The 18,795-nt window shown below is 36.6% G+C and overlaps 1 protein-coding gene across 1 annotated transcript in view; it reads left to right on the plus strand.

The window, feature by feature from the left end:
• Nucleotides 1-18,795, plus strand: part of LOC121856200 (MAP kinase-activating death domain protein-like) — an 89,132-nt gene that overhangs the window by 44,183 nt on the left and 26,154 nt on the right. The window contains exons 25-40 of the mRNA XM_042351545.1: nt 2,035-2,157; nt 2,284-2,563; nt 3,696-3,944; nt 4,456-4,530; nt 9,847-9,948; nt 13,016-13,152; nt 13,431-13,589; nt 13,747-13,953; nt 14,134-14,263; nt 15,123-15,271; nt 15,726-15,887; nt 16,049-16,190; nt 16,659-16,788; nt 17,057-17,273; nt 17,765-17,852; nt 18,463-18,647. Coding sequence (XP_042207479.1) covers nt 2,035-2,157; nt 2,284-2,563; nt 3,696-3,944; nt 4,456-4,530; nt 9,847-9,948; nt 13,016-13,152; nt 13,431-13,589; nt 13,747-13,953; nt 14,134-14,263; nt 15,123-15,271; nt 15,726-15,887; nt 16,049-16,190; nt 16,659-16,788; nt 17,057-17,273; nt 17,765-17,852; nt 18,463-18,647 — 2,535 coding nt within the window. The remainder of the gene's footprint in view (nt 1-2,034; nt 2,158-2,283; nt 2,564-3,695; nt 3,945-4,455; nt 4,531-9,846; nt 9,949-13,015; nt 13,153-13,430; nt 13,590-13,746; nt 13,954-14,133; nt 14,264-15,122; nt 15,272-15,725; nt 15,888-16,048; nt 16,191-16,658; nt 16,789-17,056; nt 17,274-17,764; nt 17,853-18,462; nt 18,648-18,795) is intronic.

An 18,795-nucleotide genomic window follows, 5' to 3' on the forward strand; every position in this document is an offset into this window, starting at 1 on the left:
TTTCTTTTTAACTCTTACAAACCCTTTTCCTCCACTGTACAGTACATAGGATCAACATAGACTCTCACTTACTGTCATCTCTCTCCTCTCCTCTCCCATACATACTTGTGACTTTCCTAAACATGAAACTATTGTTGGTCATTTAAGAGAGAGACAGTGAAGTAGCCATGGTAGTTGGTAGCATTATCCAAGTACTGTAGTCTTGAACCTCCCATTAATGTGTTTAGTATATGTATTTATGTTAGAGTTACATGGGATTATATTAGAAATTAGAATTTGTTTTTAATTTATTACAGTATTTAGAATTTAAAACTTGGGTACAAAATGCAGTTATGTTAACATGCACGATGAGGTAGAGTCTGGTGTATATGAGCAGATTGAAGCCATATTTGTTTGCTGTAATGTATTCTTTGCTTTTAAAGTTGATATTAATTATATAGCAATTACTGAAGGGATTTATTAAAGGAACCCTTATCCTAAAATGCATTGGTAGTAAAAGGATCGGTGTCGATTTCAACTCGGCCCTCATTCCTAATAGGATAGGTTAAGGCCTATTAGAATGGGCTCGTTGGGCTTGTACTTAATGTTAATAGCTGTTAAAAATATGACTTGAACTGTATGATAAGTTCAGTTCACATAAATGATTTTTGTTATTTTAACTGGTTACTAAGAGTATCAAAAGTTCTTATATGTATTATGAAAGACATGAAGATTGTGTATCATCACTATTCCATTCTCAGCTAACTGGACACACAAATATATAAAACCCCATTGATAGAGCACAGGTTTATGCATGGTTCCAGGAAGAGTTGGATTACTGTGTGTTAAATGGTTTCTCTTATCAGTGTTTAGTTTTTCAATGTAAACAAGTTATCTTGTGGCAGTACTGATGCCAAGGTAGTAAAGTGTTTCTTGCTTGAATGTATGACTGTTTTTATGTAAAGATACGTGTTACTTATGATCTAGAGCTCATCTATAAGTCACCTCTGGCAGAATTCAGGTTTCAGCAGACAACTTGACATGTTTAATGGCAGGATACACTATCCAGGTGGACAGTACCAGATGTTATTTGTTGCTTCTGGTTCATGTGTTTAATCGTACAGTGTGGTGGTTAACCTGACGTCAGAGGTACAATATTGCCTTCATTTGGTGAACTGTATAGAATGAACTTGTTTCTTGAAATTTTTGGTTTCTGCTAAACAAATATCAACTTTTAGTACATTTTTAAAAGTTTATTTTATTCAAAAGGAAACGAGAAAATTACACCAACAATCATGATGGTTGTGACCAGTGGGTAGCACCAAATCTGACAAAAAAATCAGCATTGCTACAGGTTCCACTACTTGTTTCCAAAAGAACGACACTCCTTGTTTTGTTAGTCCCAGCACTTTGTGTTGCGACTTGAAAGTACAGACTACTGTACCTGGCAATACAGTATTTAACCTTACAGCTTAACCAGCTCTCACCAGCACACTGGATGGCCATGCTACATAAGGCAAAGGTCATAAGACTGTTACGGGTTTCTAGGTTATGCCACTAGACAGTTGACAGATAACTGCAGGATTAATCCTGAATAATCCCCAGATTCACCGAGTCTGAGGCTCAACTATCATTGGAAAAATGAACTTCACAAGTTGCCAGTCAAAAACATTTACAGGTTTTTGAAATATATCAACAAATTATCATTAAGTGGTGTCTAAGAAAATATTGATTAAACGTTTTTGTTTAGTTTTCACATCTTTAAGGTTTTCTCAACCTATTTATTTAAGACACAAGTAATTTTCTTTACCTTTTGTGCTTGAAGAATTACTACTGTGGGCAAGTGGTCAGTCTCTAGTCATGTTGTTTAATAATAAATACGGTAGTTTTATAATTCTTTAATGAGGGAAGAGTCAATAAGTAGTGTTAACCTGGTAATTGTATCTGTCACCAGTGACTTGTTGGTCCATATACTGAGACCCAGTGTTGGGGGTCCAGCACTACAAGTTATTTCAGGTTTATTAATACAACATTGTTTCACGTTACTCTTGACAGGCCTTGGAGCTACGAGAAACTTCCTTTGATGGAAAATTGGCCGGAGTTGGTCCAGCCATCGGCAGCAGCACTAGTGGGAGTGTTTCAGCGGAGGTTGGAGGAGGTGGAGCAGGAGGTATGATGGGTGGAGTGGGAGGGATGGGTGGTAGAGTAGGGGGAGGTGGTGGAGGAGGAGGAGGAGGAGCAGGAGGAGGAGGAGGAGGAGGAGGAGGAGGAGGTACAGGTGGAGGAGGAGGTACAGGTGGAGGAGGAGGAGGGGGGGGAGGGGCTGGAGTAATAGGAGGTGGTATGGGAGCACCTCCACCAATCCCTCATAGAACACCACCTGCTAGTGTGCCTTCTTCGTCCCCGCCTGCACATCTCCGGGGCTTGCCACCCCCGCCCCCTCCAAGATCACCTAAACCATCACTCCAGAGTCAGCCATCCACCCCTACACAGTCACCCATCCAGCCCCAGACGAGTCCTGCCCATGCACAACCCAGTAGAAATGGTGCCTCGCCAGGGAGACTATCTGTCGTCAGTTCCTCAAGTTAGTAACTTTAATTGCATTCATATAGTTTCATTTTCAAACACCTATAAAAAAGTTGCTTATGTTTGAAGGCTTAACTCCAAATTCTCACTTATCATTGTCTTTATACAGTACCTATTCTTTCATGTATCATAGTATTCTCAAGTTTATCCATTAATATTCCTTTTTAGAATATATATCATAGTCAGCTTAATTTTTAGGTACGTACTGTAGAAAATACAAAAAAATAATAACAAATATTAGTATTAATCTATAGATATTAAGAGGTTGAATCATTGGAATACTTATACATGAAGGAGATTAATTTTTTTTATAAGTGTTGTACTTATTTATAGAAAACAACAGTACAATGGTCTTATTCATTAGCCACTGTCAATGTATGTTTCTGTCTGTCCTCATATACTCCTGTCTGTTGTACTGTACTCATACTTCTGTCTCTCCTTCCACACGACTTCCCTTGTGCTTCTTCCAAGTTTTTTTTATTTATTTAATTTACGTGTTTCCAGATTTTGTCATGATTTAAATGTTGAAATTTGAGTAGATGCACAAAGGGAGGAGTAGGATTCAAAACTGTTGTAAAAGACTTGGGATTCCACAAGAGTGTGAATGCAGGGAGTGGATGGGAAAGTGTGTGAATGCAGGGAAGAAAGAATGGTTATAATAAAATGGAAAAGGAGTATAATATTATATAGTTGATGGATAGAAGACGTAGAGTTTGCAGGATAAAGTACATAATTAGTATAGATAACATGAATCAAAATATTTATGCTGTATATAAGAGGTTTAAGATATCTCTCTCATTAGGTGTTGTGCATATCAGTACCCACTTTGTCATGCTGGTGTAATGTTGGGAAAATATTTTATACCTGCAACTTTATGACAATTTTCAATTTATGGTTAATGAGTTTGTGTTCTACTTCAGATGAAAAGGTTACAGAAAGGTCAATTGACTAACATGTGCTTTATGATACAGTATATAGGGAAAATGACATATTGATTAAGTATGTTTGTGAATGTATGTAATGGAAGAAGATATTGAAGAATTTGCAAAGATTATGGTGAATGAAGAGAATGTGTCTGTGTGTGAGATCATCCAGTCTGTTGGTGAATTATTTTATTGTGTTGTTTCCAGGCAGTAGTGCGGTTGTTGGAGATGGCAGTAGCCTCCGCAGCAGTACTGGGAACCTTGCCGTGGGCGATGGCGGCGAAGGTGCCGTCGGGGCGGGAGGCGTCAGTACCCGTCGCCAGAGTACAGCCAGTAGTTCTGGGGTGCGCTCCCCCACGATGACGTCGTCCTCCTCGCGAGATTTTCTGTTAAATGTTAGCTCTGAGCTCAATGATTTTGCCCAGCAGACATCCAGCCTATTTAGTGACATATTTGGTATGTAAACTCTACACTATGGTCTTTAAGTTTATCTTGGATGTAGAGAAAGTTGCCATTAATTTTTGTAGATTTGGCTTATGTTGATTTTTTCCATTTATCAATGTTTATACTTAAGTTTGGCATATTTCTGGTGTTTATTTTAGATATTTACACCACCAGATTTTTTTTTAAATATTTTGTATTATGAATTCAGCTTGCCTTATGATTTTTTATTTGCTTGTAGAAGACATGCATGATCTATGTTATTAATGTTGATGGGGGCTCATTAATCCCTGGTCTTAGAACCTTAGCTCACTTAACCAACTGCTAATCCACCCAAACCTTCCTTTAACATGACCTAACTTAACCTAACAAATCCAGTTGTTGTATGATAATTTGAATCTCTTTTGGGGTTCAAGCCCCGGGGATTAGTTTGGCCCATATTAATGTCTTGATTTTTTATATGATTTTGATGCAGGATATCACATCACATTTCCTCTATGATATCAATATTTTATAAAAATTTTAGTGGTAAATGGTCATGTTGGTTCTGAAGAGGTAACATCTCCATCCTTACAACGTAGACTCAGCCGCCCCTTGTTTCGTAAGTTATGGCTGCTAACTGTGTACTCCTGGTGATGGGCTCATCTGCTTTAACTAATCCTTCTTCTATAACTTATGGATCATTAACGAGTGACTTGTGAGACTACCACCTAGAACACCCTTGAGAGGCCTGTATGAGGGACTCTGATGGTTTAACAGCAAGTTTTACTGCCCTTGTAGATCAGAATAAATTACAACAGAGTAGCTCCTCCTACACAAAACAAGGTTCAATCAATGCTTTATGCTCCCAGCCTCATGATTGCATTTAAAGTAAGGCTTCAGGGTTAAGGGGATGAGTCCTTATGGAAGGTTCACTTACATCTTTGAGCCCTTGCAGCCATAAAGAGAGACATGTGCTTTGACCCTCACATTTCACTTCCCACCACCATGTCACTGGACCTCTGAGGCTGTATTCTGCCTTTCTCCTAGTGAATCTCTATTTAATCAGGATAAAAGTTGTTTTCACTTTTATTATTTACACAACAGTCAACAGTTTTGATGTTTTGACACAATGTTCTTTGCACATAAAGGAACGATTTTTATTGAAGAGACCAGTGTAGGGTGTAATCTCCTTTATTATGTCTTGTCTTATCTTTCAACGGTATTAGTCTGAAGAGTATGTAATAGTAGTCCCACAAGGCCTGACCCTAGAATAAGCAGTGCATTATTTTGGTTAACAATGGACGAAAATCAAAGTCAGGATCATCAAGAAAAATTACCTTTTGACTTGTGACCACAATATTCATCTGATAATTATAAAAGTTTTCCAGCTGGTCAAGTTTAGTTCTAGGAGAGTAAGAATGTTTCAGTTAACTTTATATTGGTTATAGATTTCAAAGCATTGATTTAACGCCAATTTGGAGGGAGAAGGAGCTGTTCTGCAGCAAGTATACACTGATCTGTAAAGGAAGTATAACCGGTCACCAGACAGCATGAGGCCCCTGGGCTTGGCAGGCTCTGTCAGGTGTTCTTGTTGATAGAAACTCACAGATCTCTTAAATATTCTTCTGTGAAATGGGCCTTCAAGCTTCAGCCCTTCATTTGTGGTTATACCTTTGCTTCTTAATGCAATTCATTATTTTGCTTAATCATCCTAACTGATTACCGGTAGGCCTATTTATTTAACTAGTATAGTTTATTCCCAGCTTGCCATGAGTGAAACACTGTACTGTACATGTGTATTGATGTGTGTGTGTTTTCTCTGCTTGCATGTGTATGCTCATCCTATAATGGTTAATATCTGTGTCAACAGAATAATATACTGTATGTTAGATATCACTAATCCAGCTCTTTATTATTCAGATATTCCAGGAACATTACACTGTATATGTAGTCACAAATACTTAGTTATTATCCTATTTGCTACTTTTCCCCTCCAAAGTACAGTATACTGTATTATAGGTTACTTGAATGACATGAATACATAAATTGGACAATCAAAATCTCTCTCACTCTGGAGTGTAAAATTGTTTTCTACAGTTCTCTGGTAAATGTATTTTGGAAATTTCAGGTAAAGGTGACATATAACTTTAACCCATTCACAGTTCATCCCATACATAAATAACTTGCCCAGGTCATGGCTAGTTTGCTTATCATAGACAGTACAGTTTACACTCACAGGTAACATAGTATCACATCCAACGATCATTTTTTAACTTTACTTTTACTGTACTCTACCTTTTTTTTCTTTACTTTGTCGTCTTCGCCCCTGATTGGCTACACTAATTAAAGCCTTCCTATAGGGACTTGGAAACAATGTAAATATTAAAAATGTCTGATTAATAACCCAGGCCCAAGTTTAGGGGACCAGGAAGGGCAGGCAGCAGTTGTTATTGTTTCAGATATGAAGAAGGAATTTGTCCATTCATGTTTCTCAAGTGGAGAGCATGGTGGTAAGTGCATGGTCTAGTATTAGGTGTGTAATTGTTGTGCATTAAAAGAATTAAGTTAATATATACGTAATCACATGCAGTATTACAGTAAGATAAGTAAAGGATACACACAGTCACATTCTCGTAGACAAAGCCACAAGTCCTCCACCTCTTTCCCCTGTGTGTGTGTCTCCCTACATAAGTATATATTGTAGTATCATTGCTGTGTACATATGTATCATAATTAATGTAACAAGTGCCACAACATATGAAATTTCAACAGAAAATTTTATACACTATACCAAGACACGAGATGAATGCTGAATAGGGTTTTTGTTGTTTTGTTTTTATATATAATTTTAAGATATTTTTATTTTATTTATTTATTTATTTATTTGGGGGGGGGGTTGGCTGTTTTAATGGACATAAGATTATCATATTAAACTGTGACTGGGTTAATAACATAGTGTACTTAAGCGATAGTGTACTTTGGGAGAGGAATATCTCATCTGCTTACTTCCATAGAGTGAAGGTCATTTTGATTATGTTGTTGTTGTAGAGAATGTGTTGGAAATTTTATTATTGCCATGAATTATATGTTTGAATTAGTTCCCAGGATGTTATGGAATCGTGTGTCCTATCCTTTTGAAACCGGTCGAGACATTGGTCCACCTTAGAGGTCAGGTGTGTTTGGTAACGGGCGTGATGCACTTGTTTTATTGGGGTGATTGAAGGGTTTATATGACTCGTTGTTCCACCATCAGCAAGTGCACCGGATATTGTACAAAGGATAGTGTACAAAAAGGAAAGCCAGTCCTCCACTGCACTGGGCTGGAAGGAACAAAGTATGTTCTAGACTGCAACACTTATCACTGCTGTTGTTAAGGAGTAGGAGACAAAAGAATAACAGGTGTAAGGGGATGTTTTGGCAAATTTAAGGTTTCATTTGAAGAAATAGCTAACTGGCTCACAAGTATCTAAACCATAGAAGAGATCCTGTATACCAGTCCTGTCTCAGCCTGTGACATATGACACCACGCCCTCAAGGCAGATGGTTTGGCTTAACTTATGATCTAGTAGGCCAGTTTACCACATGTGTACCTCACTGAGTCCATAACAGAGTAAAGAAGGAAGAATTTTGTTCTCAGTGTTAATTCTGTGGCAGTAGCTTGATAGAAATGTACAGTATGCTAATGTTAAAATGTTAAAGTTAATTAGTGGCCATTACTCTTGTGAAAACAGATAGAAAGTACTGATTAACAAATTCAGCCTAGATACTGTACCATATCTTCATCTGGTACACTATAGGCCTACACGTGTTGGTGATTGTTTGTGGGTTAAATGGGTGAAATTTTTATTTATTTTAATATGACCCATTTTACTCCAAGTTTAATTATTCATATTTTTTTTTTACCAATGTTAGTTTCTCATAATAGGGAGAAATATAACCCCACAAAAAAATTTATGCAAGTTTTATGCATGTGATTAACAACCAAGCTGAAAGTACATGTTTGGGTACACTTTATCTACATTGTACAGTACAGTACATATATTTGATGCCACTCTTCTGACACAAGTAACACAACCTTCTTCCCCTCAGCTGTAAACATACTTTAATATGCTTATGAAATATTTACCTTATGACATTAGGTTCATCTTCAACCTAGAGAAAATGTTAATGGACAAAGACAGAACTATATGGACATCTTGAACTTTTACACAGATGCTGTCGAGGATCCTAACACCTAAATACTGTTGACAATCCTTGGACATTTTTTTTGTTGCATAGTTGGCAGATTGTTTGTGTTACTATAAACCCACAACAGTACTGATATGTGTTGATGTTTTGCTGTGTTATAACTTCTCACGGTTTGTAATTTTTTAACCCTATGATTGAAATGCTGCCACGCTTAACTTAACTGTTTTATGCCTGCATGATATGTGTCAACAGTTGTCTTTTGTTTTGCTTGATGGTGTTTATAGTGAGTGTATATGCATGATTTGTTTTCTCAAGTGAATTAGTATTTCAGGAATTGAATCTGTGATAGAAACAGTTAATTGAGTTTATATTTTCAGCTCATTGATAGACTTTGGTGTTAATACAGACATTGGTGATAATTCTCCCCAAAACAAGAATTAATTGTCAGCACTATAGTTTGTTGCAGTTCATTTAACACTGCCTGAGGGTGAATGATCGACGTTCTTGATAGATACAAACACTATTACTGTATTGAATTTGATATAAAGCAGCTTTGTAATTTTTATAGTTTGATGAATATGGAGTTATTATTCTTTATTTAACTATCAAATTAATCATCATTATTATGGTGATCATAAATCCATGGACGAAAACACAGTACTGGATCACTTACCATCATGTATAAGTGAAATAAATTGCAACAACATACTTCAGATGCAGAATACAATAGTTATTTAGCTGTTTTGTGTATTCAGAAGATGGGTAAAAACCAATACCATATAATCCAATCGATGGTGTTTTCACATCTAACGGACACTCTTTATGATGGACTTTCATCTCTATATAGTCCGCTAGATAGAGGTTTCACTGTAAATACCTAAACGAGTGAATTTCCGGTACATTATTCATATGATTCAGTAGAGATTTACGGAAGAGAGAGACAATTTCAATACTTTTACTGTTTCGTTGATGGTTGTCTTAAGTATGTGAAGAGGAAAGCATGTGGGAGCAACTGTTTTATGAGGGAAAGGTTATTTTCATCTTCTGAATATACAAACATAGGAGAGTTGATTGATATGCTGACTTGAGTGATATACCAGATGTGTATTTATTAGTTAGTGGTGGGAAGACAACTGTTTATTTCTTTACCAGAGGCCAGAGTCATTTACAGGGTTTGGGATATTTTTAAGTGTAGTCGTTAATAACTAAATATCTTAAGAAATTTGTCCTGCATATATGTGTTGTGGATCTATATTTGGCAGACATTTAATGGCTGCAGTTGTTAGTACTGTGAGGGAAACTTTTTACGGTTAATGCACTTGTGACCTGGTCTGTGCTTAAAATATAGTTTGCATAAGAATACATTTTTTGATATACAGTATAGGCTGTTTGTACAGTAGTTTTATTCAGATACCATTTTTTTTTATAATTTTGCATTATTTCCGATCAGTAATATAGCTTTGTGAAATAGATAGTATAAATTACTTGAAGAATAAGAAAACTTAAAAAAAAACACAGCAAAAACAAGAGTATTTGACCAAGGCCTCTGGTTGGACTTGTTCTTGAAGAAATGAACAAGTAATGTGTACAGTACTTATGTTGCTCCTATCTTTACCTGGAGGGTTGAACAAGTCATTTACAACCAAGTAATTTACTGTGTTCTAATAATTTGGTGAAAAGTTTGGATGTGATATTTGTGTGATGTTACACACGAGGGGACCCCAGTGCGAACCATGTTGCCTAACAGGTGCACGTGGACCTGGGAGTCGCAGTGTGAGTCCCTCCAACTTAGGCGTGGGCGCCACCAGGACCAGGGACAGGGCGCAGCCTTTTGGACCTTTCCCCAAAGGTAGGAGGACTCAGCAAGATACCAAACTATACTTATCATGAGATAACATGTAATATCATCATTTAGGAAGATATCCCAAACTACAGTACAGTACACACTAAACAAGGAGGAAAAGTAAAGGTTGTTGACGTCACAACACCTCAAATAAACAAAGTGATTCTCATAGTATTTTGTAAGAAATTTTTCCAGTTGAAGGTGTGTCATTATTTTTGTTTTAAGACATACTGTACATTGAAATTTACTTTCATGGAAAATATGTTTAATGTAGTAGGAATACCGTACAGTACATGAACATTAAAAGTGATACTTATAATGTACAGTTCAATCATATTGATTCTCCTGTGAACTTATACATTAATTGATGCGCTCCCATTGTTAGTGACGAATCAACCAATGGCTTCCAAATCAGATTCTTGTTTCAGCAGGAAGCCCGAGTGTTTCTCTACCCAATACAGGGTTTATTGGTCATCCTTCTGTCAGAAGGATGACCAATAAAGAGAAAGAGTTGGGCTTCCTGTTGAAACAAGAATCTGATTTGGGCGCCATTGGTTGATTCGTCACTATCAATGGGAGCGCCTCAATTAATACAACAGTAAGCAAGGTGGTTGTATTTTTGAGCCAGTCACTGATGAACACAATAGAAACCTGGAATCTTTATTATACAGTTCAAAGTTGAAATATTTATGAGCTGACAGAGATTTACCACCATTTCATTTCTTGCCTGGCACATACTGTATAGGGTTTAGTAGAGTGTACAATACTGAAACTGTATAGCACAACACTAGAACAGAACCTAGGGAGGAGGAGAGGGAGGGAGCCAAGTGATACATGGTAAACAAGGGTCAGGTTGTGTTGATTTATTTCACCAGCTGCCATCAACTGTATTAAAGGCTCGGTAACTGCCAACCTTATACTACATACATACATACATACAGAACATAAACTTTTTAGGGTCTTTCCTGACTCGATATATTAGTTATTCCTGATAATAATTTGTGATATTTATGTTATAGTGAAGATGTTTTTTCACTTAACATTTGTGTAAGGAAACAATCATATGTAAACTATGTGCAATAAGAAATTTTCCATGGTTAGTACAATGGAATGTTTTGTTAAAGATGACAAAAATTGGTGAATATTTTCAATGGCTAGAGAACAGATATGATAATGGCAGGTGACGTAACGTGTGGTGTTCATTTTTGACGTCTGATGTTATTACAGCACAAGTTACCATCAGTTTATAAATTATGTCTTATTCTTTCATTTGTTATTTTGTGTTTAAGTAATAGTGTGTAGCTCCTTATGAATGACTTATGGAAATGGACAAAAGGGAGAAAATATTTTTATGGAAAGAATAGAATATATTTGAGGATCCATTACTCCAGTACAGTTTATTGGTCATTGTGTCATTAATCATAATTTTTTATCATCATTATTATTATTGTATCTTTATTAACGTTCATAGAAAAGTTACATTATATTTATAAACTATTATATATTGTTTAACATTATTTTTCATTGACATTCTTCATATTGTTAGTTATACCATAATATACAGTATATATTGGAGGTGTGTTCTGGCACAATTATTTATTTTCCAATGAAGCTGTGAAGACTTGGGCCTGCTGTAATGTGTGCTTGTTCCTCTAGTGCTGTATGAACTTATGAAATGGGTTTGTGCTTAATATTCTGATATGATATTTAATAAGCATAAGTTTTAGATGTTATTATTATGGTGTTCTTCTTGTTAAGGATCAGTGCTGGAGCTACAGCATGTGAACTAGAAATTGTGTACAGTTGAAGTGATTTTTCTTGTTACTTGTACAGTGCTGGAGGCACAGTTTGAGTGCCGTATTTGCTGCATCTTTTAAGAGTTTGCCACTTCCTGTTCTACTGTCAAATGATTTTTGCACATGCAACATGGGAACTACTGCTTTGCCAATATTTTTCAGCATTGGCAGTTTAGTTGATCTTCCTTACCTGTCCTTTCTCCTCGGACTGATCTATTCCACAGCCGTGGCTCTTCCACACATTGTAGCGAAATTGTTGATAACAGATGAATATCTTTTTCAGTGTGTGTATAACTCCTGTTTCTCTTGTCCAGGGATTAGTGAATTCTCAGTCTTCTGGGAAGCTAAACATTAGTATTAACTTATTGAAGATGTTGTGAGTTATAAAAGTTGTGAAGTGATTTAAGATCATATTAGTCCATCACTTTGTTTTATGGTTAATTTGTTTGTTAAACCAGTAGAGGCTTATTGCAGGTGTGATACAGCTTTAAAGTGTTAAAGCCCCTTTAAAGTTTAAGGGAAAGTTCCCAAGCTATTATTTATAGTACTTTACTGAATAGTATTGTGTGATAGATTCAGTTAGCCTTTTATATTATATTAGCGGGAAGCAGAAGGGGATACTAGTACAGATCACTTGTTGAGGATGAAATGTATCACAAATTAAGATTAGTGTGTCTAGTCGGAGAGGCCTACAAAGGGATAAACTGCGGAACATCATTTATCTCAGGATCACTTATTGAATACAGTACACATGTTCAGTACTCTCATTGCTACTTGTAATACAGAACAGATATGGGACCATTTGTCTGTACTTGCTGCCTGAAATAGAATCCTTAATATTTAATTATCTTCTTCACCTTGCTAGTCAATCAGGCAACTTCCAGTAGTTATCCCACCGTTGGACCGACATATTTGCTTATCATATATTTATGTTCGAGTACTTCTGAATATTATAAAGATTTCATATACCAGTCAGTTTTGTTGATGGTCATGAAGGAAAAGAATGCTTTGTGTAATGTGATAAGATGATTAGTTTTGTTTACACCGACACTGATGCATATTCTAGTAATAATTATATCCATTCTCGTAAACTACACGAGAGTAAACTTGTAGTCTACCGTTTAGAATTGAATCTCATTTGGCAAACAAAAGCCATCAGTGGACTTAACATGTAATTCCGTCAAAGTCGTATGAAAAATTCTACTTAATTTAGTCAAGAGAATTATTGATTTTGTTGTTGTGATCATTTATAAACTATGGATGTTAACATTCTGCAGGTCGTAAGGGATTAGTGGAGAAGTCTTCATTGATACGACACTCTGTCTCGGCTCAAAGGCGCGCCGAGCTAAACAAAATAGCAAGTATAGAGCAGAGAACAACTTCAGCTTCAGAAAATCAAGCCTTTTTGAAAGATGTATGTACAGTAGACTTCAAGTTTGATGATATAATATAATACACACAGCACATTGTTACATATTTCAACCTGATGTAATACTGTACTATCTCCTTAGAAAAAGTTGTGACTTAATATTGATGCGTTAACCACCAATTGTGATGTGGTAATAATGTGTTTCATGATCTTGACTAATAATAAGGTAGTGCTGTATGTGTTATAAAACCAAATAAGGTAGACATTTTAAAGCTATACCAAGAACACTTTCCTTTCATAGTGTGCCCTTGTATTTTTCCTAGGTATTGACACAGGTGATTGAAGGGGAAGGAATTGGCTGGCTCAAACTGAACCGGGTGAGAAAACTGATGGAAGATGAGAATTACCGCATGCTGGTCGTGTCGGGTCTCAACCGTACCCTGGAGAGGAAGATAGGACCAGATGATCATATAAACGATGTTGTGAGTTATAGTATTTAATGTTAAAAAAAATTATGCCAAATTTTGTCAGTTTTAAAAATAATCCTGGATTTTTTTTTTTAATGTTTCCTCTGTCATAATGTTATTTATATCACAAGATACCAGATGTCTGTGTTATTATTTACTTTAATTCTTACAGTGTGTGAAGAAGCCTGTCTGGAAGGGAATGCTGAAGCTAGTAAATGCTGTAGTTGCTGGTTTAGAAGTAACTTACAATACCTTCGGTGTCGGGGGTACATCGTCGGCCCTCCAGGCTCTTGAAATTTCCCATACTCATTACTGGAGCCGTGACCTCTCAGACCCACACGCCCTGGAGATGTCAGGTGGCTCTTCTGCCCTCTCTCAGGTGAGTGAGATGAATTGATCTTTATTCTTGTGTTTATTGTCTTACTCGGTGGTAAGTTTTAGTTAAATAGTTTTGTACACAAAAAATGAAACTATTCCAATTAAAGGATGTTACTCTGCTCAAAAACTTAAGAAGTGACAAGGCCTAAAGTTTCTAAACAAGTGTTGTCTCTTGTTAAAGTCTTCCAGTCCTTTGGGCAGCCTTGAGAACTTGCGGTCCCCAGGCAGTCCCAGAGGGTCACCCCTACCCCCTCACTCACCCCAGCCACCATATGAGAGTTCTGACTGTTCCCGGAAGTCTTCACAGTCTGGTAAGTTATATGAACATGTTCAGGAGTGGCACGTTTAGTAATATTTCCTTGGAACATCGAAATATAAAGTTTTAGAGGGATTTTGAAACAATAGTTTTGTTAGAAAGTTGTTCAATTCAAGGTTGTAATATCCTCTCTACAAACGGGAAAATATTATACTGTACTACAATGTACTGTTATGTTCATCTGACAATATATATTAAAGCGGCTCCTTCCTGGTGATCATGCTCCACACATCTTAGGTTTGCTCTTTTGGATACTGGCACACACCCATGCTTATAATAATTTACATGAAGAATATAAGAGGACTATTTGTGAATTTTTGGACAGTGAAAGTGTTTGGAGTGGATAAATACCTTTTCCTTAGAGTTCAGACCTGTCCATAAATCAGCTGCCTCAGTAATATAGTATCACCCCTGCATAAGGAATCTTTTGCATATATTCAATTTAAGCATTTTGGAGAGAGTTAAATAAAACCAATATGATGAAATATGATGAGGACTAACAAAGGGAAGGAAATGAAGTGATTATGAGAAAATAACAAGCTAGTGAGGAAGGTACCACAATGATCTTGATAAGGGTTAAACCTTTATGATGTAAAAACCATCAGAAACTTTGAGGCATAAGTGTTTTCAGCCAAAGTGAACCAAGTCAGTTGTTATATTTTTAACTGGAAACTAACAAGTGATTAGAATGAAAAAAAAATTTGTTGCAGCTGAAGAAATACTCACTTGCATTAGTTGTTGGCTGAAAGTTCTGTGATGATGGGGAAATATTCTTCAGTTTATCAGAAAATTATAAAAGAAATTACCTCTGCATACTGTACATCCTAATTATGTTTCTTTGGTACTAATTTCAGACAGCCCCTTTCTCTCGTCCGGTCCTCGCGTGGTGCATGATCCTCTTAGGTCACCAGATACTGAAACTTCTGAAACAGCCGCATCTGATGTCTTACGGGATCTCCTGGTGCAGAAGAGACATGTTTTACTGTCTAAACTACAGTCTCAGGTCAGTACAGTGTTGTATTTAAGTCAGGTTATGGAGAAAAGTTAGATGAGGAATTGTTGTTACATTTATCTTTTTATGTGGTCCTCTGTCCTCTCTGCTGAATAAAATCTCCTGCATTAATAAATGTGGCATCCCCATAGTGAGGAAGTTAAGCCAGCAACATTTAATACAAGATTAACTTGCCAATGTCACTTAAAATACAGCAACATAACTGGTCTTTTCATCAGTAGCCATAGATAAGAGTGCACAGTGGGATATAAAAGTTAACAGGATAAAGTCTAAGGGTAATTATCTGTAATGTAGGTAATGTTGTTCATGAGAAATAAAACACATGAGCCAAGGTACTAATAAAACTTGGTTATTCAAAGTAATGTTTCCTTAGTTGTACATTATTATTTTATAACAAGTATTTCTGTTCAGTTTTACATATGACTAATGTTTGGTGTATTTGTAGGACTCAGAAGCAGGGGACGCACTCCAAGGATCAGAGGGTCCTCCTTCCTGTGGTGCTAGTGACACGGGCTCTATCATCACCAACCCGGCCTTCCAGCGTCAACGCCTCTCACACCAGTCATTCCGGTCCACAGTCTCTGACTCGGAAATTGAACAAGGCAATGTAAGTAATTTATCTTTTCTCACTTGGGTTCCATTAAGATAACCATAAGCAGTTTTTATCTCTGTGTTGCCTTTTTATACAGAATCACAAAATGCTGGTACAGTATATGATAATACTTTAGTCTGCTTTATTTCCTTATTTTGGGATCTCTTCTTGTACAGTTCCCTCGGGGGTCCAAGAGAACGTCCAGTATGTGGTCAAGCAAGTCCTCCCTTTCAACAGGATTTAGGTATCATGCTGGAAATATGATCCCCACATCCACTACCCCATCACCAGACTCAGGCAGAACATACCTCTTTGAAGGTAAGATAATTATTGCATTTTATTATTGCTCATCAAGTCGTCTTATGGGTGACCTGTGAATTAGACCACCACCAAGCACTTTTGTGTAGAATCTGTCATTACCCAAAAACATGATGTACTTGATGGCCGGGTGATGCTATCGATATGGACGGTGTTTTGTTGCAAGTGAAATGTAGTACTACAACCTTCTCAGTCACATAAATTATGACCAGCTCTTGGTTTTCTTACCATAATCAAACTGTAAGCATCTTTAAACTGAAGTCCAGAGAACAGATTTAGAAGAGATAAATGCTGTAGTTGCATATTTTAACTGTGTAATGAACAGTGTGCCAGTTTTGGTGTGGCCACAATTTTTGGTTATGGGTAGAATTCGACAGTGTCTTTCCTTATACAGATATTAAATAAGACTTCTACTTCCTTCACACAACCTTACCATATTACTGATATTTTCCCCCCTCCCTTGAACAGGTCTTATAAGTAAGGAACGATCACCATTATGGGACCAGATGCAGTTTTGGGAAGACTGTTTCCTTGATGCTGTAGCTCAGGAGAGAGATATGGTGGGCATGGACCAGGGACCCAGTGAGATGATGGAGAGGTGAGTCATCTGGGTTGTACAGTAGTTGATATTTTAGGCTCATTGGGCACTTCTGTGGAACATTGAACTTCACATATGACTTTATTCTTATACTGTACTGTAACTAAGTATGAAATAGTGGAGATTGGGATTGAATGAATACAAAATTAACACAAGAACAGTAATATTATTTCTGAAGTGATTAACTAACTTTTAACATAAATGAAAAATAAATTAGTACTGTACCCAGTATGTAAAATGTTACTTCACCATAATTTTACGATAACAGATACAATAGCTTGAGTGATTCTGAGCGTAAACGCCTGGAACACGAGGAAGACAGATTGCTATCCACAATGCTGTACAACCTCGTGGCCTTTATGGTGATGGTCAATGTGCGTAAGGAAGACATCAAGAGAAAGGTGCGCAGGTTGCTGGGCAAATCTCACATTGGCCTTGTGTACAGCCAAGAGGTCAATGAACTACTCGACCAGATAAATAACTTGGTAAGAATAAAAGTCTCTTCCTTGACTTACATACTGTATGTTTACAGATAGACATAATTATAAAACCTGAAGTGTCACATCAGGGTTTGAAAATTGTGAGGTTGTTGTTTAGAGAACCTGTGTGTGTGTGTGTAAAGACTATAAATTAATTGCTTGTCTATGATCCCCAAAATCAATGTCATGCCAACTTTTACTCCTGAACTGAAGCATGTACAAAATTTAGACGTGTTGGAAGATGCTTATATCTGCCGAACACAAGAATTTTTATACCTGTATATGGTTAAATTCAGGGGTTCATAGTTGGTGTTGCACTGATTTTTAGGAGCATACCCACCCTATAAATGGCCTTTGTACACACATAACACGAAGATTTAAAATCCAATATTGTGTCAGCCTTAAACCCCTTTGTGTTAGTCCTGAAATATACTGTACCTGTATGTCATATAAAGTGCATTAAAAAAACCCTGATCATTGTTGTCTTCTTCCATCAGCATGGTAATGACATTGACTTAAGACCTCTTGGGTCAAGACAGATGCATCGCCAGACTTTCACTGTCCATTCTGGTACTGATGCTTCAGGTGAGTTGAATATATTGTTCCTGTCTTTCATTGGAAGTACAGTGCAGTAATGGTATTTATTAGTATCACCCTGCTGAGGGTGACGAGACCTATTGTTTTACCCAGTACTGTACTGTGTAGGGGTGTAGCAGCTCTTGCCTCCTGTCATAAAGGTTGCTGGTTTGTGCCCAAGGCATTCACAGTCCACTGAACTGTGAATGGAAACCTAATTTTACAGTTGTGGAAATGCAGATGGTGCAGTGCTTTGCCAGCCACACTGCCTCTTTGTGTATTTATATATTTATTAATTTATTTATATTTTACTAAAGGAAGTGAAAGCATTTTTATACCAGCACTTTTGCAGTTGCTGTCAGAATTATTATTATTATTATTATTATTGTTATTATTATTATTATTATTATTATTATTATTATTATTATTATTATTATTATTATTATTATTATTATTATTATTATTATTATTATTATTATTATTATTATTATTTTTTTTTATTTTTTATTTTTTTATTATTATTATTATTATTATTATTATTATGGCAAAATCCCTGTTTTACCAACATTTCCTGGTCACTATTGTATTGTAATTGATATTTTTGTACATATATTTACAGGTGACTTGCTCTTCTTAGAAGTGCGTGATGATGGCCTTATTTTGAGATCAGTTGGTGGGGTTATTGTCGAGAGGTGGTGGTTTGAGCGACTTGTTAACATGACCTACTCCCCCAAGAACAAGGTCCTCTGCTTGTGGCGCCGCAATGGGGGCCAGACTCAACTACACAAATATTATACAAAGAAGGTAAAACTGTCTATTGTGATGCACTGCAGTGGCCTCATGGGAATGCTATGAATACTCACTGATAGAACTTATTCTCTTCTGCTCTGTGGGTTGGAAGTTGAGTGTGATAGAAATATTTGCCTGAGGTAATCTCTTGGATGGTTCAAAT

Source organism: Homarus americanus, unplaced genomic scaffold (assembly GCF_018991925.1).
Source record: "Homarus americanus isolate GMGI-L3 unplaced genomic scaffold, GMGI_Hamer_2.0 scaffold48016, whole genome shotgun sequence".
NCBI classification, from domain to species: Eukaryota; Metazoa; Arthropoda; class Malacostraca; order Decapoda; family Nephropidae; genus Homarus; species Homarus americanus.